General features: G+C 44.2%; 1 protein-coding gene across 15 annotated transcripts in view; it reads left to right on the forward strand.

Annotated features, from left to right (window-relative positions):
• The window catches only part of LOC117573999 (collagen alpha chain CG42342), a 69,099-nt gene that overhangs the window by 31,694 nt on the left and 19,085 nt on the right, over window positions 1-18,320 (forward strand). For 8 of the 15 annotated variants that reach the window (XM_034257562.2, XM_034257550.2, XM_034257552.2 and 5 more), the window contains exons 3-7: window positions 14,311-14,390; window positions 14,483-14,590; window positions 14,759-14,827; window positions 15,962-16,132; window positions 16,565-16,670. In XM_034257562.2, coding sequence (XP_034113453.1) covers window positions 14,311-14,390; window positions 14,483-14,590; window positions 14,759-14,827; window positions 15,962-16,132; window positions 16,565-16,670 — 534 coding nt within the window. Of the gene's footprint in view, window positions 1-14,310; window positions 14,391-14,482; window positions 14,591-14,758; window positions 14,828-15,736; window positions 15,791-15,961; window positions 16,133-16,564; window positions 16,671-18,320 lie in introns of all 15 variants that reach the window. The other 7 variants (XM_034257563.2, XM_034257551.2, XM_034257553.2 and 4 more) reach the window with 3 other exon arrangements.

Consider the following 18,320-nt stretch of genomic DNA (forward strand, 5'->3'; position numbering starts at 1 on the left):
AAGCAGGAAAATAATAACAACAAGACTTAAAAGCAGGGCGCATAAATTTATCAGGCTGCCAGCCACAACAACACCAAGTCTAACAACAACAAACAAACCAGAATTACTCCTAATACAGCAAAGTAGAGAAAAATGAAAAAAAAAGTGGGTTGAAATTATAATTTGTTGCTGCTGGAACGCCAAAAGTGGCGTTTGCTGCCTCTCCTGGCAACGCAGCCAGCTAGCCAGCTAGCTTGCCACATGTAGCACGGTGCACAAAGTCGTCATCTAACAGTTATAACTCCACCTCCATTTCCACCCGCACCTGTTCCCCTCTGCCTCTTGTTCGGTTGTCATGCACTTTTGTTGTTGCGCCGCGTATTTGTTTTGATTTTATATTTTGTTCGCTTTTTGTTTCGTTTCGTTTCTTTCTGTTTTGATTCTCTCGCTCCGTTCTCAGTATTTTCTCTTGGCCTGCTCCTATTTTGTTAATGATGATGAAGCGCAGCGTGTTGAAAGGCAAATAAACAGCAGCACCAGCTGCAGAAGCTGCTCCAGGAGCAGTAGCTTCCTTCATACTCACACTCATACTCACACACTTTAATTAAGCAAACATACAAAATGCTCAACGTTGCGGCTAAAAAATTCATTAAAACAAAGTTTTTATATACCCGAACCGATTGATTTGGAAGGGCATGAAAGTGGCTGTGTTCACTTGTGAAAAATATTAAAATAATAGAAAAACTGAAGAACAAAAACAATGTGGAATATGCAAGAATAGCCTTATGTAGTTTTGTTTCTGTCACACTGCTATTTCAACGTTCACAGCTGCATATACCTAGTGCTCTAGAGAGTGCAAGTATTTCACAGTCAAGCTAAAGCGTATCGCGATTTCATTGTTCGCGCTGGCCTAGCGGCTAAAACGGGACTCGCGCGTCGCTCTGGCTTCGACATTGCGTTTGCAGTCCTGAAGGCAAGCGATAGGCAGCCTGCTGGGGCATGGGGCATGTGGCGTGTGGCAGAGCTGCAGAGAAAGGAAATGACTGACTGCCTTAAAGCAAACAAAACGCACGCGCGTCAAGCGCAGACATTTAATTTGCATAAAAAGTTTGCCATCTCACGACTACGACTGCGACTACCCTCAGTGGCGCATCCAGGGGGTAAGTAGGTGACAGGCCCAAGTTGCCCCACGCTGCACAGAGGGACAGAAGTTAAGGCCAAGCTTGTGGCGGTGGGTGGGCTGATTGTTTGGCAGCCAGCGACCCGCGACGACTCTGAAGATGCCACACGGTGGCATCGTGGCGTCGTGGCGGCAAATAGACAAAATTAGCATAATGTTAATTTTAATTTGAAATTTGGCCACTCAACGTTGGCCAGAAACATTTTTTACAACGTGTTGATGCGCCACATTGAATTTTCAGCAATTTAGACTTTCGTATTTAACTTTAGGCGCAAAATAATATTACCAACGAAATACATTTTCATCCTTAGAATAGCGTATCACAACTCGAGTTAACAAGCTCCTTCTTCAGCCCAAACAATTATCGACCCGCAAATTGCATAACAATCGCAGAGACGATCGATAGAAAAGAGCGTGGCGCAGGATAATGAGTTTGCCCCAAATGGATTTAGTTTAATTAATGAATGCAACTAAATGTGCTGAGGCAGTGCAAGAAGAAGTGGTGCACAAGCCACAAGCAGGTCAACAGCTGTGGCCAACTGGTTGCAACTTTGTGGTTGGTTTTTTCTCTACTCACTGTTCTCTCGCAGTCGTCGCATGCAACATTTGCTGGCAACGTCATAATGCGACTTGGCCCGAAAGCAAAGGGAGAGCAAAGATGGAAGCGGGTTGGGATTTAGATTTATGTAAGCTGTTCATGGCTTTGTCGTCTGGCTGGAACAAAGTGCATAATTGGCAATGTGGCAACAGATTTATGCGGCGGCAGCATAACGTGCAACGTGGTGGCAGTTGCCAGTTGACCCTTGTGCGATGACCACTCATAATTAGCGCATTGCCACTTGTGCCTAATGAGCCTGTTAGACACGTCACGCAGGCATTCGGTTGTCCCCACACACACACACACACATGAGTCTCTACCCACGCTGTGGGTGCCAATAAATATTAGATTTCATGTTCCTCATCGTGCTCCAATTGCATTGCAGTGCATTGGCTTCGGTTTCGGTGAGCTTCGGCGAACCCTTTTGGTTTCGCTTGCCCGGGGCTCAACCGAAGCGGCGACGGCAATTCATGCTGTCCAAATTTGTATTTATTAGGCAGGGCGCCACGGGGCGTATGTGTAATATGCCATTATAAGCATTCCAAGCCATCGGACGCCGCTCAACATGACAAACTGCGGCTTGTCTTTCTCTCTGTCTTTTGGCTGTGCTCTGAACATGAAAGCCACTTTGAATCAACTGCACTTGAGTGTGGGTGCTGAATGAATACAAGTATGGGATGGAGAAGGAGAAGGAGAAGGTAGAGGGTGGAATGTACTTGACTGAGAATCCTTGGCTAGCAAACGGTTCTATTGAACCCCGAGCAAAGGCATTATCATATCTTAGAGGGCAAAACATAGAGGAGCTCAGCTCTTGAATGTCGAATAGATACTTAGTTAGGAAGCTCAGATGAAGCTTGTGGTGAAGCTGGGGCTGTCTCTTTGGGTTGTCGCGTTGTCTGCGCGTCTGTTGTCTGTTTTGCAAGAATCCAATAAAAATAATGAAGCCAGAGTGCAACAATAACAATAGCAATAGACAAAAAAGAGGAGTGCGCCATAAAAAAGAGAACAGCGCAGCGCAGCGCAGAAGAAAGAAGTTAAAACAATAGAAAGCTGCTGCGTCTGCTGCATATTTTGGCCCTAAAATAAATAGACTTTGCATACGAGAGAGAGTGTGTGTATGTGTATGTATGTGTGTGTGAAAGAGTGTGTGAGTGAGTGTACTTTATGTATTTATCATGGCAACGGCACTCAATTTATTTACAAAACGAAACGTTCACTCACTGCACCACAGTTGCTCCAAAATCCCAGTGGTGCAAGAAAACCAATTCCAATTAAACTCATACACAACGACTTGAAGATACCCTGAAAAGCATTTGAGTGGAATTCAATATGAATCTGGAATAGCAACAGCAATATTTTCATTAGCAGTTGCAAGTTTCCAATTTCGAGCCAACTTCTTTTGAGCGTGTCAGTAAAACTATGTCGACGTGTTGCAAGTTCCTTGCACTTGCTGCCGGTCAGCAATCGAAGAAGCAGTTGCTGTTCTCGTACAATATTTATGCTCTCAGACAAAACTACTCGACATACACAACAACAACAAAAACACCAAGCAACAGCACGTTTGCTCAATGAACAAATAACATGTCAAGTTTCATTATAGTTCGCCCACAATTTAGACAACCCTCTGGCAGTTGTTGCTGCCGTTGTTAAACTAACTCTACAACACACACCCAAACATATATAGTATGTATATAGAGTGCTATATGTTATGTGTGTAGTAGACGAGATCCCCCAGCAAGGCAGCCAAAGTAACCACATTGCCTTTATCAGTCAACCTGCACCCGCTGGCGATGCCCAGTCAGCCAATCGCCATCGCATCGCCATTGCTATGGCAATCTCCCGACACTTCAGCATCAGCAACTGTCCCAGTGTCCGCTGCAATCTATCTCTGTCCCCCATCTCCATCTCTCTCTCTCTCTCTCTCATACTCTAGCAAGTGTGTGTGTTAAAATGTCTGGCAATTTGGAATTTATGGCAGCTACATGATTTGTATGATACGAGCGTAAGCAGTTTGCACTCACGTACTCTCGGATTCGGTGCCAGACAAAAGGGTTGCAGCTCAGGGGAGCGAAGAGAAGAGGGATTGCAATTGGAGCTTGTACTTGTGTTTCGTTTTTGTCCTATGCCCGGGGCCACAGCACATTTGTCTAGTCGATCGTTTAATTGTAATTCTTGTCCGCCATGGCCCGAGGTTGGCAAAGAACAAAGCCCTTTTTATGTTCTATGTTCGCAGTCGCTGCTCATTTGAATTTGTATTTATATTTGCGTTGTTGTTGTTGAGGGGCTGCCGCAGGTGGAACGATGGAATGAACAACGCAAAGCGGCGAGGCAGCCCACATTAAAATTGGTTAATTTAATTCCCATGTTGCACGCATATAAGCGTGCAATATTTGTATAGCAGGCAGAGGCAGATTGCGTAGATTGTGGCGGTTGAAATATGCTCATTAAGTTGCAGCGACTCCAACAGCTGACGGTTGCCACAGGATGAGCCAGGATGCAATCTGCAGGCTGCTTGCCACCGGGCATAGCTTCTACTCATCCGGCCATCAGCTGCTGCTGCTGCTGCTGTTGTGCAATCGCATTATGCGCGCAAGCGTAAAACTTTCAATTATTTAAATTATACCACATGAACAATGCCACAAAAGCGTTTGCCGCACACATGCCACCAGCAACAGCAACAGCTGCAGGTTGATGTCTGTCGAGTTGTTCGCAATGTTGTCGCTCTTTTAGTGTGTTGTGCTCCTCTTCTCTGCTTCTCGTCTGCCATGTTACAAAATTGCCGCAAGTTTAACGCATGTCGACACAGGCAGCCTCCATCCATCCAGCCATCCATTCATTCTGTGTGTCCCCCACATACGTATATCCAGCTATCGAGCTGCCCAGCTATGCAGCTTCAGAGCTTCCCATCTACCCACATAATTCATTCATATCATCAGCGAAACCAACCGGCGGGGATGGGGCGTAAGGGGGAGATGAGTGATGGCTCGGAATATCGCGCATATCGACATCATTGTCATTGTGTAAGTGTCACTTCATCTCATCCACGAAACGTTAGCGATGTCCCTTGACTCCCTCCTTGACGCCCTTCACTCACAATACGCAGCAATATTGCACATACGCCGCGTACGCCGTATTACGCGCTGTCGTTCGAGTTATTGCCGGTCCAGGGCCTGTGAAGTGTGAACTGGTTTCATTCTGTGATCTCTGGTGACTGACAGGCGAATAGCTGCTTAGTTCAATGCTGGGGATGGCGTAGCAAGAATGAAAATAGAAGCACGAATAACAGAAAGTAAAGAGAGTGAGATTGACTTGTACGCTCAGTTAGTTTAAAGAGCAAATAAACTATTTATAGAGAAGCGGTTGGTAAACAAGACGGGTTTCACTTACATAACAGACAAATTAAACCATAACTCTTTTGTGTATTTTCCCATCGGTTACATCCTATTAGGCTCCTCACTTATTTCGGCCATAAAAAAGGCTTACAAAATACACGCAAAAATGCCACACACGCGACTTTACAGGCAGCTCGGCTCGTCAGCATAAAAAAGGCCAATAACAATAAGAGAGAGAACAAGAGGAGGAAGAGTTGGGAATGGGAGGAGTGAGTGGCAAAGGAAGGAGTTATTGCCGCAGCTCCACTGCTTCGGCAGTCAGTCAGCCAGGCAACGAGCCAAGAAGATGCACAGCCACAGATACAGCTGCAGATACAGATACAGATACAAAAAGACAGATGCAGATACACAAATATATATGTTTGGTGTTGCTGTTCGTAGGTACATTTCCATTCATTGCTGCATCGCTCGCCCTCATCTTGTTTCATATTCGCATGAATTTACTTTGTATCACTTGTCACTTTTTTATTATCATTGCCCTTTTGCTGCTGCTGTTTCTCTTGTTGTTGCTGTTGTTGTTGTTGGCGTTGCTCTGATTTTTTATGGCGTATCCGCATCCCAGATTCCAGCAGACACCCGCTTTTACTGTTGTTGTTGCTGTTGTTATTATTATTATTATATCATTCTTCATCAGCTTGATTTCCATTCATTGCTCTGTGTGTTCATAAGGCACACAAATATTATATATATACAAATACGCCGCATACATACACTTTTTCCATTATTTGTTTGCTGCTGTCGCAGCTGTTGAAGGGATTAATTTCTTGATTTACCCCTGGTGCGAGTATTCTCGCAATCGCACCGCACTCTCACAATACATGCCACATCTACAGACTGCCGCAGTAGGTGCCGAGGATGCTTTGTTCTTTGCCGTTGACGAAGCTGATGTTTCCCCCCGCACCGTTGTCACTGGCAACAGCGAATGCCTCTTCTCCCTCTCCCTCTCCCTCTTTTCCACAGCTTGAATGCTCTGCTCTTTTAGAGCTGTATTTATCTGCGGCTTTTAGCTTTATTTTCTCTTTTTCTCAGCTGCGATGCAATTGCGTGGAAGCGTATTGAAAGTAAGTGAGTCGCCGCTGAAGCTGCCTCTGCCTCTGGCTCTGCTTCCATTCCGCGTTCAATCGTTGAATCCAGTTGAAAATATGCTAATGTCGATAGGAAAGGAGGAGAAGGGTAAGGTGCCGCCCGTCAATGGCACATCAGTAAAAGCGTATTAAATTCTTGTCAAATACTTTCTATTGTGAAGAGCCTCCGCTCTCAACTCCGCTCACAGCTCAGCTCAGCTGTATACAAACTCACAACTTTACTCAGCCACCTCAGATACGCATTGATGGGTGTATTTTTTCATGAGAATATTATTATCTCTAGTCTGTCATATTGTTGATGAAATTGTTTTAGATTTTCCCTTTGTCGACTATCTATTATTTTTTCCCGCTTGCGTGTTAATCCGTCGCGTTTGTTTTTATTGCAACTGCTCTGCTTGTTTTTCTTTAATTTCTTTCGGATTATCCACGGGGCATCAATTTAGTCGAATATTTGTGTGCTATTTGTTAACAACAACACACACAGCCATCGCTCAAATGGCACAACGATATAAATAGGATTATCGACCAAGAACTAACTGGAGGATGGCTTTTTCCCCATCGTAAAAGTGCTTCAAATGCAGATTTAAAAATGTCTCTTGAAAATACAGTCTTGTTGTGGGTCAGGGTATTTCATTGAGTCCAAAACTTTTCAACAATCATGCTCTGATGGCTGAAAAGGTTTACTCACTTTATGGTGTTGGTGTTGGGGAATCAGGGCGTCGGGGCGGCGGGGAGTTAGGGCGTCGGGGCGTCAGGACGTCGGAGTGTTGGGATGTCAGGCAAAGCAGCAGCTTAAGCCTTTTGCCAATTACTTAAACATAAGCAACGCTTGGGGATTTACAAGTGTTTTTTCCGGCTGCCAGTTTTCCTTTTTTTTTTTTTGCTTTTTTCATACTCATACTCATCCCAGTTAAGGGATGTCCGCTTTATTAAAGTGAGCTGCTCTCCAGTTGATCGTTTGGGATTTATTTTTATTTTACTTTATTTTATTTGCCATTCTTTTCGTTTCTTTTCTTTTCATTTTGCTTTTACTTTGTTGACGGGTGCGAACATTAACATTAAGCCGAGCTTCGCAAAGTTGCCAAAGTTGTTTACATTTTGCAAATTACTGCAACTTTAATTGTTCACCTGGCAACACTTTAGCTTTTGAAGGATGCTGCTAGCTGCACTGGGCTAATATCTTCCGGTTAAGAGTTATTCTGCACTTGTGCTAAATGATGCATATGAAGCTAATTTGGCTTGACGAGGCACGGGTATTAGCTCAAAGACAATTGCAACATTTTGTCGGGTGTCGTGCTGTCAGTCAGGGGAATTAAAACAAAGTGCCTGGGAATGGTCTAATTGCCTGTAGCCATTTTGACATTTGACAGCCACATTGTGGCTTTTATGAAAGGCCTTTTGAAGTGCGATTGCCAAGTCGAGAATGAATACGAATACGAATTGTGTCTGCGAAATTGCTGGCATATTTTATTATCAGCTTAAACGTTCAGCAGACAGAGAGAATTTTCTGTTTTCTGTTCTCTGTTCTCTGATTTTTCGATTTCCCAACGGACTATTAAATTCGTATTACGCATCGCATAAAATGCCATTTAAATTTAACAAATGAATATTTTAAATTATGGTACAGCGAATAAAAATATAAACGGAATGATTATGTGTGCGGTTGCTGCGGAGCTGCATAAATCAGTGCGCAAACAGCAATAAATTAAATAATTTGTATGGAAAATCATAAAATTAATGGCAAACAAATTGCAAAAAGCAAACAAATTCGACGACACATCAAACATATTCCCACACAAATGAAATGTCAAATAAATGTGAAGCTAATTTGTCAGTTTGTTGTTTGTCGTCGACCAAAGACCAGAGACCAAAGGGCAACAGGGCAGAAGAGTTGTCAATCAATTGCAAATGGAAATGAAATTGAATCGAATCGAATTGAATTGAAGCGAAACTGAATCCAATGCAATTCGTTGAATGCAACGAAATTCGCAATTAACTCTTGTATTCTTTAAATGGGAGGGCAATTACCTGTGATATTTATGGCCAAACCGCACGCATTTGTCTGCGTCGAGCCTCGTCGAGCACAGTGTGTTAACATGTGTTATGGTCAAAGTGGGCGGATGGGGGGCGTGCCAATATAAATGTTAATTAATTGCAGTGCAACAGAGGCCACAAGGGGCGCGTCAACCTGTTGACGCTGTGGCTGCAATGTCAATGCATCAAAGCATCATTAGAAAAATCATCAGCATCACGGGATCAGAGAGCTGTCAGCAAACATACAATAGATGCATACTCGTATTGTATGTGCATGGAATGGTAAAAATGAATGGGACAATGTTGGAGCTAGGCAAACACGCAATGCAGATAAATCGCTGAAGCAGAGAAACAACGGCGACAACAACAACATAAATAAATGGGAATCGAGGGAGGAGTTGTAGGCGGGTGAATAGTCCCAGCTGATTAGTTCACTGAATTTATGACTGTCATTTAATTAGGCAACAGCCGAAGCTAAAGCTGCCGAAATGGCAACAGCAACGGCAAAATCTCATGAGCCGACAAATCGATGTGCTGCATGCAACAAACGGATTCACTAATGCAACAGATTTGTCAGTCATTTGTTGCCAGCCGCAAGTGGCACACACACATACACACTCAGACAACCCGCCCACACATACGCACACACATACAGTTGCCATTTGTCACTGTGTCTGTGTGTGTTTTGAATCTCATTGCAGATTGCCTTGTGCAAATTTAACATGACATCAAAACTAAAGATAACCAAACAGATTGAACAACAAACACACATTCCTCATCCTCTTGCGTGTGTGTGTTTGTGTGTGTGTGTGTGTGTGTGTGTGTGTGTGTGTGTGTTGACTTATTAAAAGTATGCCATAAGACTGTCCACGCACATCCAAGCAAGACAACAAGGCAATCTCCAAAGGCCAGACCAAAGGCAAGCGATTTAGCCCAGACAGAAGACAATAGTGTAATTGATGCACAGATATATATGTATATAGGAGATAGATACAGAGTCACTAAATAATTACATGCCTATCGAGAATGGGGTTGTCTTGGCGACCGTAACTCAATTATGCAGAGCGGCTTTGTGCTCAGTCAAGTGCACTAATTAGGCAAATGAACGAGTAATACGAGAAGCTGCAGCGACATCCTGGACTATTATGATATACGAAAGCAAGGTCGCATCTTATCTTGGAATGAGTTGAAAGTGTCTTGGAGAACTTTATGCTATGCACTCGTTGATTTATGGCCAATGATTATTACGAGTTGCGAAATGACAAGCCCCAAAACAGGTTGACTTAATGAGCTCCCCTAAATCACTGAGGAACGAACCTTAACCTGTTTGAGCAGCTGTCGCAGGCTTCACTGTAGCAGCTAAACTGGCAACAACAGATGCATAAACATAGATTTCCTCGAACAGCAGTTGTTCTGCATTCACATTACGTATACGCACCGGGGAGTGTGTGTGTGTGCTGCTGTGTAAAGTGAGCAGCAACTGCTTGAGACCAAGGACACGAGCACCGTTAGCGAAAAAGGATACCGACTTTAGCAACGACAAGAATTATAACGTAGCTAAAGTATCGTGTATCAGGAGAAAGAACAAAATAAGAAACACGAGACGAGCGACAAGAGACCAGTGACAAGCGACAAGCGCCAAGAGAGGAAAGCCAAGGGCAAGGACAAGGACAAAGATGCAAACTGGAAGAAGAGACAATTTGTATCTTGGCTCCCTCAGTTGATATGCTTTATTATACACATTGTTGTCGCATATCCTTGACATCGCAGATGCAGTTATTGAAGAATCGCATTGGCAACTCGCAGGCAGGCGAAAAGAGAAGAGCAACTGAAACAGCAACAGCAACAGCTGACAACAAAAATAACAAGAACAGCAGGGACAACAAATGTCCTTGTCTGGGCTACGGCTGTGGCCATCTCTCTTTTGGGGAAATGCGAATGAAAACAAGAAAGTTTCGCTAGCTATATCAGAATGAATGAAACGCTCGTCATTTTGTTTTAAGCTGAGTTTCCCATTTACCATTTTGTCTATTTCCCTGGCTGTGCAGCAGACAAAAGGAGTAGCAGCAGCAGGAGTTGACGACATGGCACACTTTGCGAGTGTGTTAAAAGTTTGCCATCAATGTTTGCATTTCGAGTTTTCCTTTCGCTGCCAGTTGCCAGTTGCCAGCTGCCGTTTGCCAGTTGGCAGCCAGACGGCCTTGACAGGATGTCGTTGCCAGGCGATGTGTGCAGCTGAGCTGCTGCTGTTGCAACATAGTGAAAAGGCTCAACAGCTAGCTGGCAGTCAAGTTGAGAGCAGCACTCGTATCTAGATACACACCCAGAGATACTTATAGCTGACGCAGTAAGAGCATAAGATACTTTGGGGCACGCCTAATGAAAATTGTGCGAGTTTAAATTCATTAGAGAGAAGCCTACTTACACAAAGTTTTGCTTCACTGACTAAAAACTTTGTTCATAAGTCAAAGATCAGCGTTATTTACGCACATACGAGTAGAGACGTTTTCCTCTGCCTCCCCCACCAAGCGCACACACACACTAGACACCCATTTATACACACATACACACATTTGAGCAGAGAGTGTGAGATTTCTCATCGAGCTACCGCAATCAGACAGCAAACAATATGCTCGGCAAGGGATCCAGCCATAGTCCTTAATGTTCTGATTTGCCGCTTGACTGAGCTGCTCGATTGGAACCCAATTGATGACAAACATTTCCCAGTTACACGAATCCTATATTCTGTATTCTGTATCCTGTATCATAAAGTGCTAGGGAAAAATATCATTAGGATTCAGTAAATGCAGCTGACGAAAGGCGTTTCTTGGGGGAATTCTTGTATGTCCTTAATGAGCTAATGCAGTTCCCTGATTACCCATAGTTGTTGCTACTTTCATACGGTATGTAGTTGAAGAAGTTTTCAAATTACTGAGGTCTCCATGGACTCCTTGGGAGCATCCCAAGTGTGGCGGCAAAGTTTGATAATGGCATAAAGAGTCACACGGAGAGCAGACAAGACCCAACTGGAGCAGACCTTGTGCTTCATCGTCTGTCAGCCTCTCAGAGTCAATTGCCTGCACTACTCAGTCTCTATATCTATATCTGTATATACGAGTATATCTGTCTCTGCTGGGTTTATCCCACTGTTTGCCGACTTGTTTGGCTCTTGTTTGTTGTACGTGTCGTTGTGGTGTTGTACGCACGTAAACGATTCCGAGTATTTATTACGCGTACAACTTGACATAATTCCTTTTTCCGCTCTGCCAGTTGAGCCTGGTCCTCTTCTCCCCCCTCCCCACTTCACTTGCTACTGCAGCAGTTGAACTAATGTTGACACTGCCATAGCAACGGAGGCATCTTTTGGGGGGGCGCAAAAGCTACTTTAGCCTACGACTAGAGATGCGAAGAAGTAGAGAAGAGTGTAGTTGACATCGATATGGATTTATGGGCAGTGTGTGTGCGGCTTGCATCACGCGCTCATTGAGAACCCGCTCAATTGCCGCCATCATCATCATCATCTTCATCATCATCGTGTAGAGAGTTGCGTATTATCTTCATTATCGTCCGTCAACGGAGTGTGACAGAGAATAAAAATAACAAGTTTTGACTTAACAACTTTATCAGAGCAAAGCGCGTACTTAGTTTGTCACCTCTTCGAGTGTGCGTGTGCGTGAGTATGTGTATGTATATATGTATGTGTGTGTGTGTGTGTGTACAATGGGATTTCTTAGCGCATTAGCGCAGCATCAACAATAACAACAGCAACAGCAACAACAAGAGATGTCGAGAGCAAACAACAAATACCATTAACAGGCAACAAACTGTGCGCCAAATGCGGCAACAGCAACAGCAACGGCAGCCATCGACGCCATCAACGCGAAAATAATACGGAAAATGCGGCGTTAATGGCAACAAAGCTGGAAAATGGGAAAACGAGCAAACTTGCAAAGAGGCGAAGAGGCAAAGAGCCAAAGCGAACGAAGCATGTGAAGCAGGCAAAACGATATTATGATTATGATTATTATGTTGTTATTAGATTAAGCGCAATTTTCGCTTCTTTTCTGCTGCCGCTCTTTTCTCTTCCCCTTCCTCTGGCAATGCCCATTCTTTTCTTTTCTTTCCTTTTTTCTTTCTCGTCGCACACTTGGCCCATTTGCCTTTAATGCTTGCTTCCTATGGCATTGTTAACACGACGCTGTTGGTAGCTCGACACTTCCGTTTGGCTTTGGCTTACGACACTTGACGTTGCCAAGTTGGCCGGCAATAGGCCCCAGCAATCGAGAAGCTAAGCAGCCTTTGTTTCAAGCTGTGCCTGCGTCTTGGCCACGCTTAATTGGTTGGCTTTTATTACTTGCCTAGTGTAAGGGAAATTCCCCAGAGTGCAATGCCAAGTGAGATCCATGAGATCAATCTTCACCTTTTATGATTACAAATGCACTTATGCTTTCCGCCCATAAAAAGGCCAAATTCAAAGCCGAACTGACACCTTTCAGTTGCTTCACCCTCTCTTCCCTCTGCCCAAAGATGGCGAGGCAAGAAAATCTTTTTTTAATTAAATGAGCTGGCTGCATTAGAGGGACGTCTGTGGGCTGGGTTGGAGTCACGCTGGCTACTCGACTGCCTCACTAGCTGACTGCCTGTGGCTGCTCACATCGCACCTACACAATGTGCCACGCCCACATCAGAGAAGGGGCGGGGAGACGCGTGCTGGCTGGCCTTTTTTTCACTTTGGTAGTTTGTGGCGCCATTTTGGTGCGAAATGAATTTAAATTGTTTGGAGAGAGTTGCGGCGTTTCCTGCATTAAAGGCAGCTTCCTTTGCCGCTGGCCCTTCTTTACATTTCATCTCCCATTTCTCATCCTCTTGCACCTTTTTCGAGAGCAGCTAGAAACGGAATTACTTAATTACAACAATTATTAAACAGCAGCCGAAAGGTCTGCGTATTCTCAGTAAAACAGCAAAGAAAAAAAATACGAAAAAACGAAAAGGAACGCAAGAAATGTGGGAAAAGTGAGAAAACGGCGCGTGTTTCCTCTAGCCATTGTTGTACAATAGCTATTGCGACTAGAGTTGTTGTTGTTGTACTTCTGTTAAAACAGAAAACACTGTTTTTTGTTGTTTGCTGTGTTGTGTTGTCTTGTTGTTATCATTTTTGTTGTTGGCTGTTATTTTAATTAAATATTTTCACACCTACTTCATTTGAGCTTGGCAGGAAAAACTGTTCATTCACTCAGATATTTTGCTTTTGCTTTTGCTTGCCAGCATCTTTGGCCTTGGCGAGTTGGCTTTTATGTAGGTGTTAATTTCCTGTCTCTAGGCAACAACAGGCAAAGAAGAAAGGCCCACGACGTACAAGGAAGCACAACGTGCATTCTGAGTAGTCAGAGCTCTAATAAGAATAATTGCCAGGACTAACTATAAAACACGATGCCTGAAATTTTATGCGCCGTAAAATTGCATGCGAAATAATTGAAAAGCATCGAGTCGAGTTGTGTCCTGCTTCTTGTTGCGTCTTCTGCTGCGTCTCGCAGCGGATAAAGTTTTCCACAGTGCTAAAATAATAGCAGCCAAAGTGGTTATAAATATTTTGTGCACAGCTTCCACTGTTCTTTGCCCACTTGGCTCCGTCCCGCATTGTCCTCTGCCCAGTTGTCTCGTAGGTCCTGCACCTCGACGACGACAAAATGCAGCGAAAGCCATTTTTCAGCTAAATGAATTTGCACAAGTTGCGAGAAAACTGCGCAAAAAACAGCCAAAAAAGCGAACCAGCAAGAAGCAAGAAGTGCCACTGTTGGCACGTTGTACAAGAGAGGAGCAGTCCAGGGGGGCAGGGGGGAAAGATGAGTTGTCGACTTGGCTGCGAATTCGCCGTGTCACCGGGCGCATACTGCGGTCAGCTGCAAAGTTCAATGCGCAACTAATGAGGCGGCAGCTGTTGACCTTAAGACGCAATCCTGACTTTGTCTTTTTGCCTTATTACTTTGCACAAAAGAGTCAAGACTCAAAACTTTGACCAAGGAAATTTCATTTCAATTGCAGGTCCTCCAGGTCCCCCCGGCCCGCCCGGCAAGCGAGGGAAGCGCGGCAAGAAGGGAGATGCCGGCGACAAGGGCGAAGCGGTAAGTATCAAAGAGAAGAGAGAGTGAAGAGTGTAGAAAAGTGGAGAAGTTGTGCTGATATGCCCAATGGCAACGGTCGACTTGATTCGCAGGGTCTGAACGGCATCAGCGGGGAGAAGGGTGCCGCTGGCAAACCCGGCGACAAGGGACAGAAGGGCGACACTGGCCACCCGGGCGTCGATGTCTTCCAAACAGTCAAGGTAAGTAGACGCAGACCTGCTCATAAGCTGCTGCAAATTTGCACTGCGAAAAGTGCAAAGTGCAAACTTTCATTCAAAATTTTGTTAAACCAATAAGAGAAAAGAAAATGCCTAACCAAATGTCGCTCTGCTTTCTACTCATCTGCATCCGTATCCGCATCCTGCCAGGGACTGAAGAGATCGGTGACAACGCTGCATGGCGGCACGTTGGGCTATGCGGAAATTGTTGCTGTTAAGGTATTTCAGCCATAAATATGTTTCAACTGTTGTACTCTCTACATGACAGACCCCCTCTCCCTCCCCTCCACATCCATGACCATTTCTCAAGGCAAAATGCAGTCGGACAGAGAGCAGCAAATATTTGCAACTTGTTGTGTCTCTGCGTCCTCTGCGCTTGTCCTTCGTCATGGTCACAATTGTGGAGCTAGTCTGTAGTCCTTATTCTTGTTGTAGTTGTAGATGTTGCCGTTGTATTTTGTAGTTGTTTATTATCCTGGTCATTGTTGTTCGTAATGCTTTTAACTTGGCTCAGCTCTTTGGTTTAAGCTCCACAATAAATTTCTTGCTACTTCTGCATACTTTGTGCTTAGTCATTTTGCTCAGTTTCAATGAGGAAACAACCATGGCATGCCATTAGAGCAACTCCTTCCCTCTTTGTACAATTTTAAATGTCATTTGACTATTTGCTGTGGAATTTTTATCATTGGCATAATGCAAGTGAACACAGTATCCAGTATCCAGTACCCAGTATTCTGTATTCAGTATCCAGCATAGAAAGTGCCAATGGACTCAATAAATTCAGGCGTGCTTCTGTCGCCTATCTGTGGATATTAACACCGAACATTTATCAATAAAAAGTTCGAGCTAAAGTAAGACTACAATTTAAATATGCAGCACGCGTGATGTAAAATATTTGTATTTCTTTTTATTCGCTTTGTTGTTGGCTTTTCATTTGGTTAATCTTATTTTCTTTAATTTATTTAATACGCTCTGAATTTACATCTCTTAATTTGACAACTAAAACGCTTTGCAGCAGCTAATCAATTGATTTATTTATAAGTTTTGTATTTTATTTACTTACCACTTTACACATTTTATTTTTATGCGTTGCGTTGAATCATTTAATATTTTTGTGGGTGTTGTAAGGACTTGCAAGAAGCGGGCGTTAACGTATCCGCTTCGACGGTCATACAGCTCAAGGTAAGTACTCCGGTGCAGGTATGATTTACCATATATCTCTTTTCTTGAATAAGACGCATGTCTTCGTATGTAGTTGTGCCTTTGTTTGTTGCACGTGCCCCTGCCTCCAATTTCAATGGAAAACTGTGTAGATACCCTGAGTGCTAATAATGATATTTTTATATCATCTAGGGCGAACCAGGCGAGCCCGGACCGCCAGGACCACCAGGCGAAGCAGGCCTTCCAGGCGTGCCTGGCGAGCGTGGACCCCCCGGCGGAACTGGACCGCAGGGACTGCAGGGCGAGGTCGGCCAAGCAGGACCCGTTGGACCGCCTGGAGTGGCGGGTGCACCTGGCACAAAGGTGAGTAAATCACAGTCGACAACGACGACGAAGCAGTGAGCAAAAGCAACAAGATAATGATTGAGTGAAAGAGAAACAGAAGAGGAAAAACGATTCATAAGTGAGACAGACAGAGATGTCACAAGGATTAATGCACTATTTGTATCTGTTGGATAAACATTGTGACGTTTTAAGTGACTCGTCGTCGTCCCATATGCATGTGTGTGTGTGTTTGTGGCGTGTCTGTGAGCTGTCTGCTTTTGTTTTTCAGTTTTTCCCATTGTCTGGTTTTTCGGTTTTCCACTTTATTTATCGTTTATTTATGTATTAATCGCCCCTCGGTGTGTGTGTCACCTTGTTGCTTTTGCCCTTGGCATTTCCACTTAATTTTCCCAAACAGCCAGCTATCAATACATGACTCATTCGACTCTCTTTCGCTTCTCTCGTTTACAGGGTGACAAGGGCGATCGCGGTGATCGCGGACTCACCACAACAATCAAGGGTGACGAGTTCCCTACGGGCATCATCGAGGGTCCGCCGGGACCTCCAGGACCACCTGGTAAGTACCAATCGCAGCCTCTCGCTGCCGCTGCAGCTGCCTCTCTCTCTCTATGAGATTGTTTGTTTATGCAACGGCCACTTAACTTACGGCTAGATATACTTTTACGGATACAGATACATCCGAGGGAAAAAGAGAGAGTCGTAAATTAGACAAACCGCAGCTTAGTGATGTTTGGGAATCACTCGATCAATGGGTTTTTCAAGTGTTGCCACGCGGCCATTTGACTGCTCGACTCTCAACTGCGGGTCGTTTTATTTATTGCCCTCCCCACCCCTCCCCTACCATCGACAAACCAGTCTAATTGAGCCATCGACTAGCGCTGTCCCATTAGAGCACATTTCGGATTTCAGTTTGAATTTTGATTTTCATTTTGATTTGAATTCGTTCGCTATTGGTGTGAAATGCAGCTCGTTAAAATGTAAATCAAATACCAAATGCCGAATAACGAATACTTTATAACGATTCATGCATTTCCGCAGCTCGCTTTTTATGGCCGCACACAAATTTTTGAAATATATTCGTGAATATGTGCGATGTGCGTTAAATATAGTTTGCTTTTTAGTTTATTTCCACATTTGGAAATTGTTTGGCCTGCCGCATTTTGCGATAACATTTACGACCTTTGCGTTTGTTGTGTGCTGCCGCGCTGCATGCCGCAAACTCTGACGTCCAAGTCAATTAAATGCCCCACAAATACGAATACAAAATACTCATAGGGAGCTCTCTGTCTCTCTGTCTGTCTGTCTGTCTGCCCATCTGCCTGCCTCCTAGTACGCCTACTTTGAGGCGCACACGCCCACTACAGTGCCAGCGATTTCCATTTTCTGGCGGCTTTTACGATCTGACCTAACATATTTCTGCACTTTATGCGATTTTAATAAACGAAAATAACCCAAGCGACGCCCGAATAGTTGAAACGCTCTGGAATCCGATCCGAATTCGAATCCGGCGTTTGTCATTAAAAATTTGTAGACCCGGCGAGCTTGAAACACTTACCGCAGTCGTAAAAATGCAACTTTATGTCATTTATGTTGCTTTTAGCGGCTCATTAGCATCGCTACTCGTTCCACAAACATGCCCCCATCTTCCCTCCACTTACGTCCACATTCACATGTAATTCGTAGTGTGTGCAGCATGTGGCAGAGGTCGTCGTGTAAGCAGAGTTACCTATGCCCCAAGTTGAACGAACGCTCGCTGTCCAATTGTTTTATTAGGGGTCTTCAGAGTAGTCGTATAATAAACAAACAATGCGAGTGATATTACACTAAAAGGGGATAAAGAGACAAGTCATAAATGTCCACTGAATGGATGTCATTCCCCACCAGACATAGAGAGACAGAGAGATGAAGCTGCTGCTCCACGATGGAATGATTGGAGTGGGGATTGAATCAGTAGTGAGTACCCCTAATGCGTTCGACCAGCAGGCAACGCTATCAATTAGGCGACCCGCATCGCTTGTTGCCTCCCACTTGCCTTATCAGAGCATCATCAGAGCGACAATGTTGTTGATGTTGTCGTTGCTGTTGTTGTAAGTTTGTGTTGCAGTTGCGTTAATGTTGTGCGCATTGTTTCTAGATAAATATCTAGTTAGTTTCGAATAAGATCTGATGCGATGATAGCCACAACAACAACAGCAACAGCAACGAG

Source organism: Drosophila albomicans, chromosome 2R (assembly GCF_009650485.2).
Source record: "Drosophila albomicans strain 15112-1751.03 chromosome 2R, ASM965048v2, whole genome shotgun sequence".
Classification (NCBI taxonomy): Eukaryota; Metazoa; Arthropoda; class Insecta; order Diptera; family Drosophilidae; genus Drosophila; species Drosophila albomicans.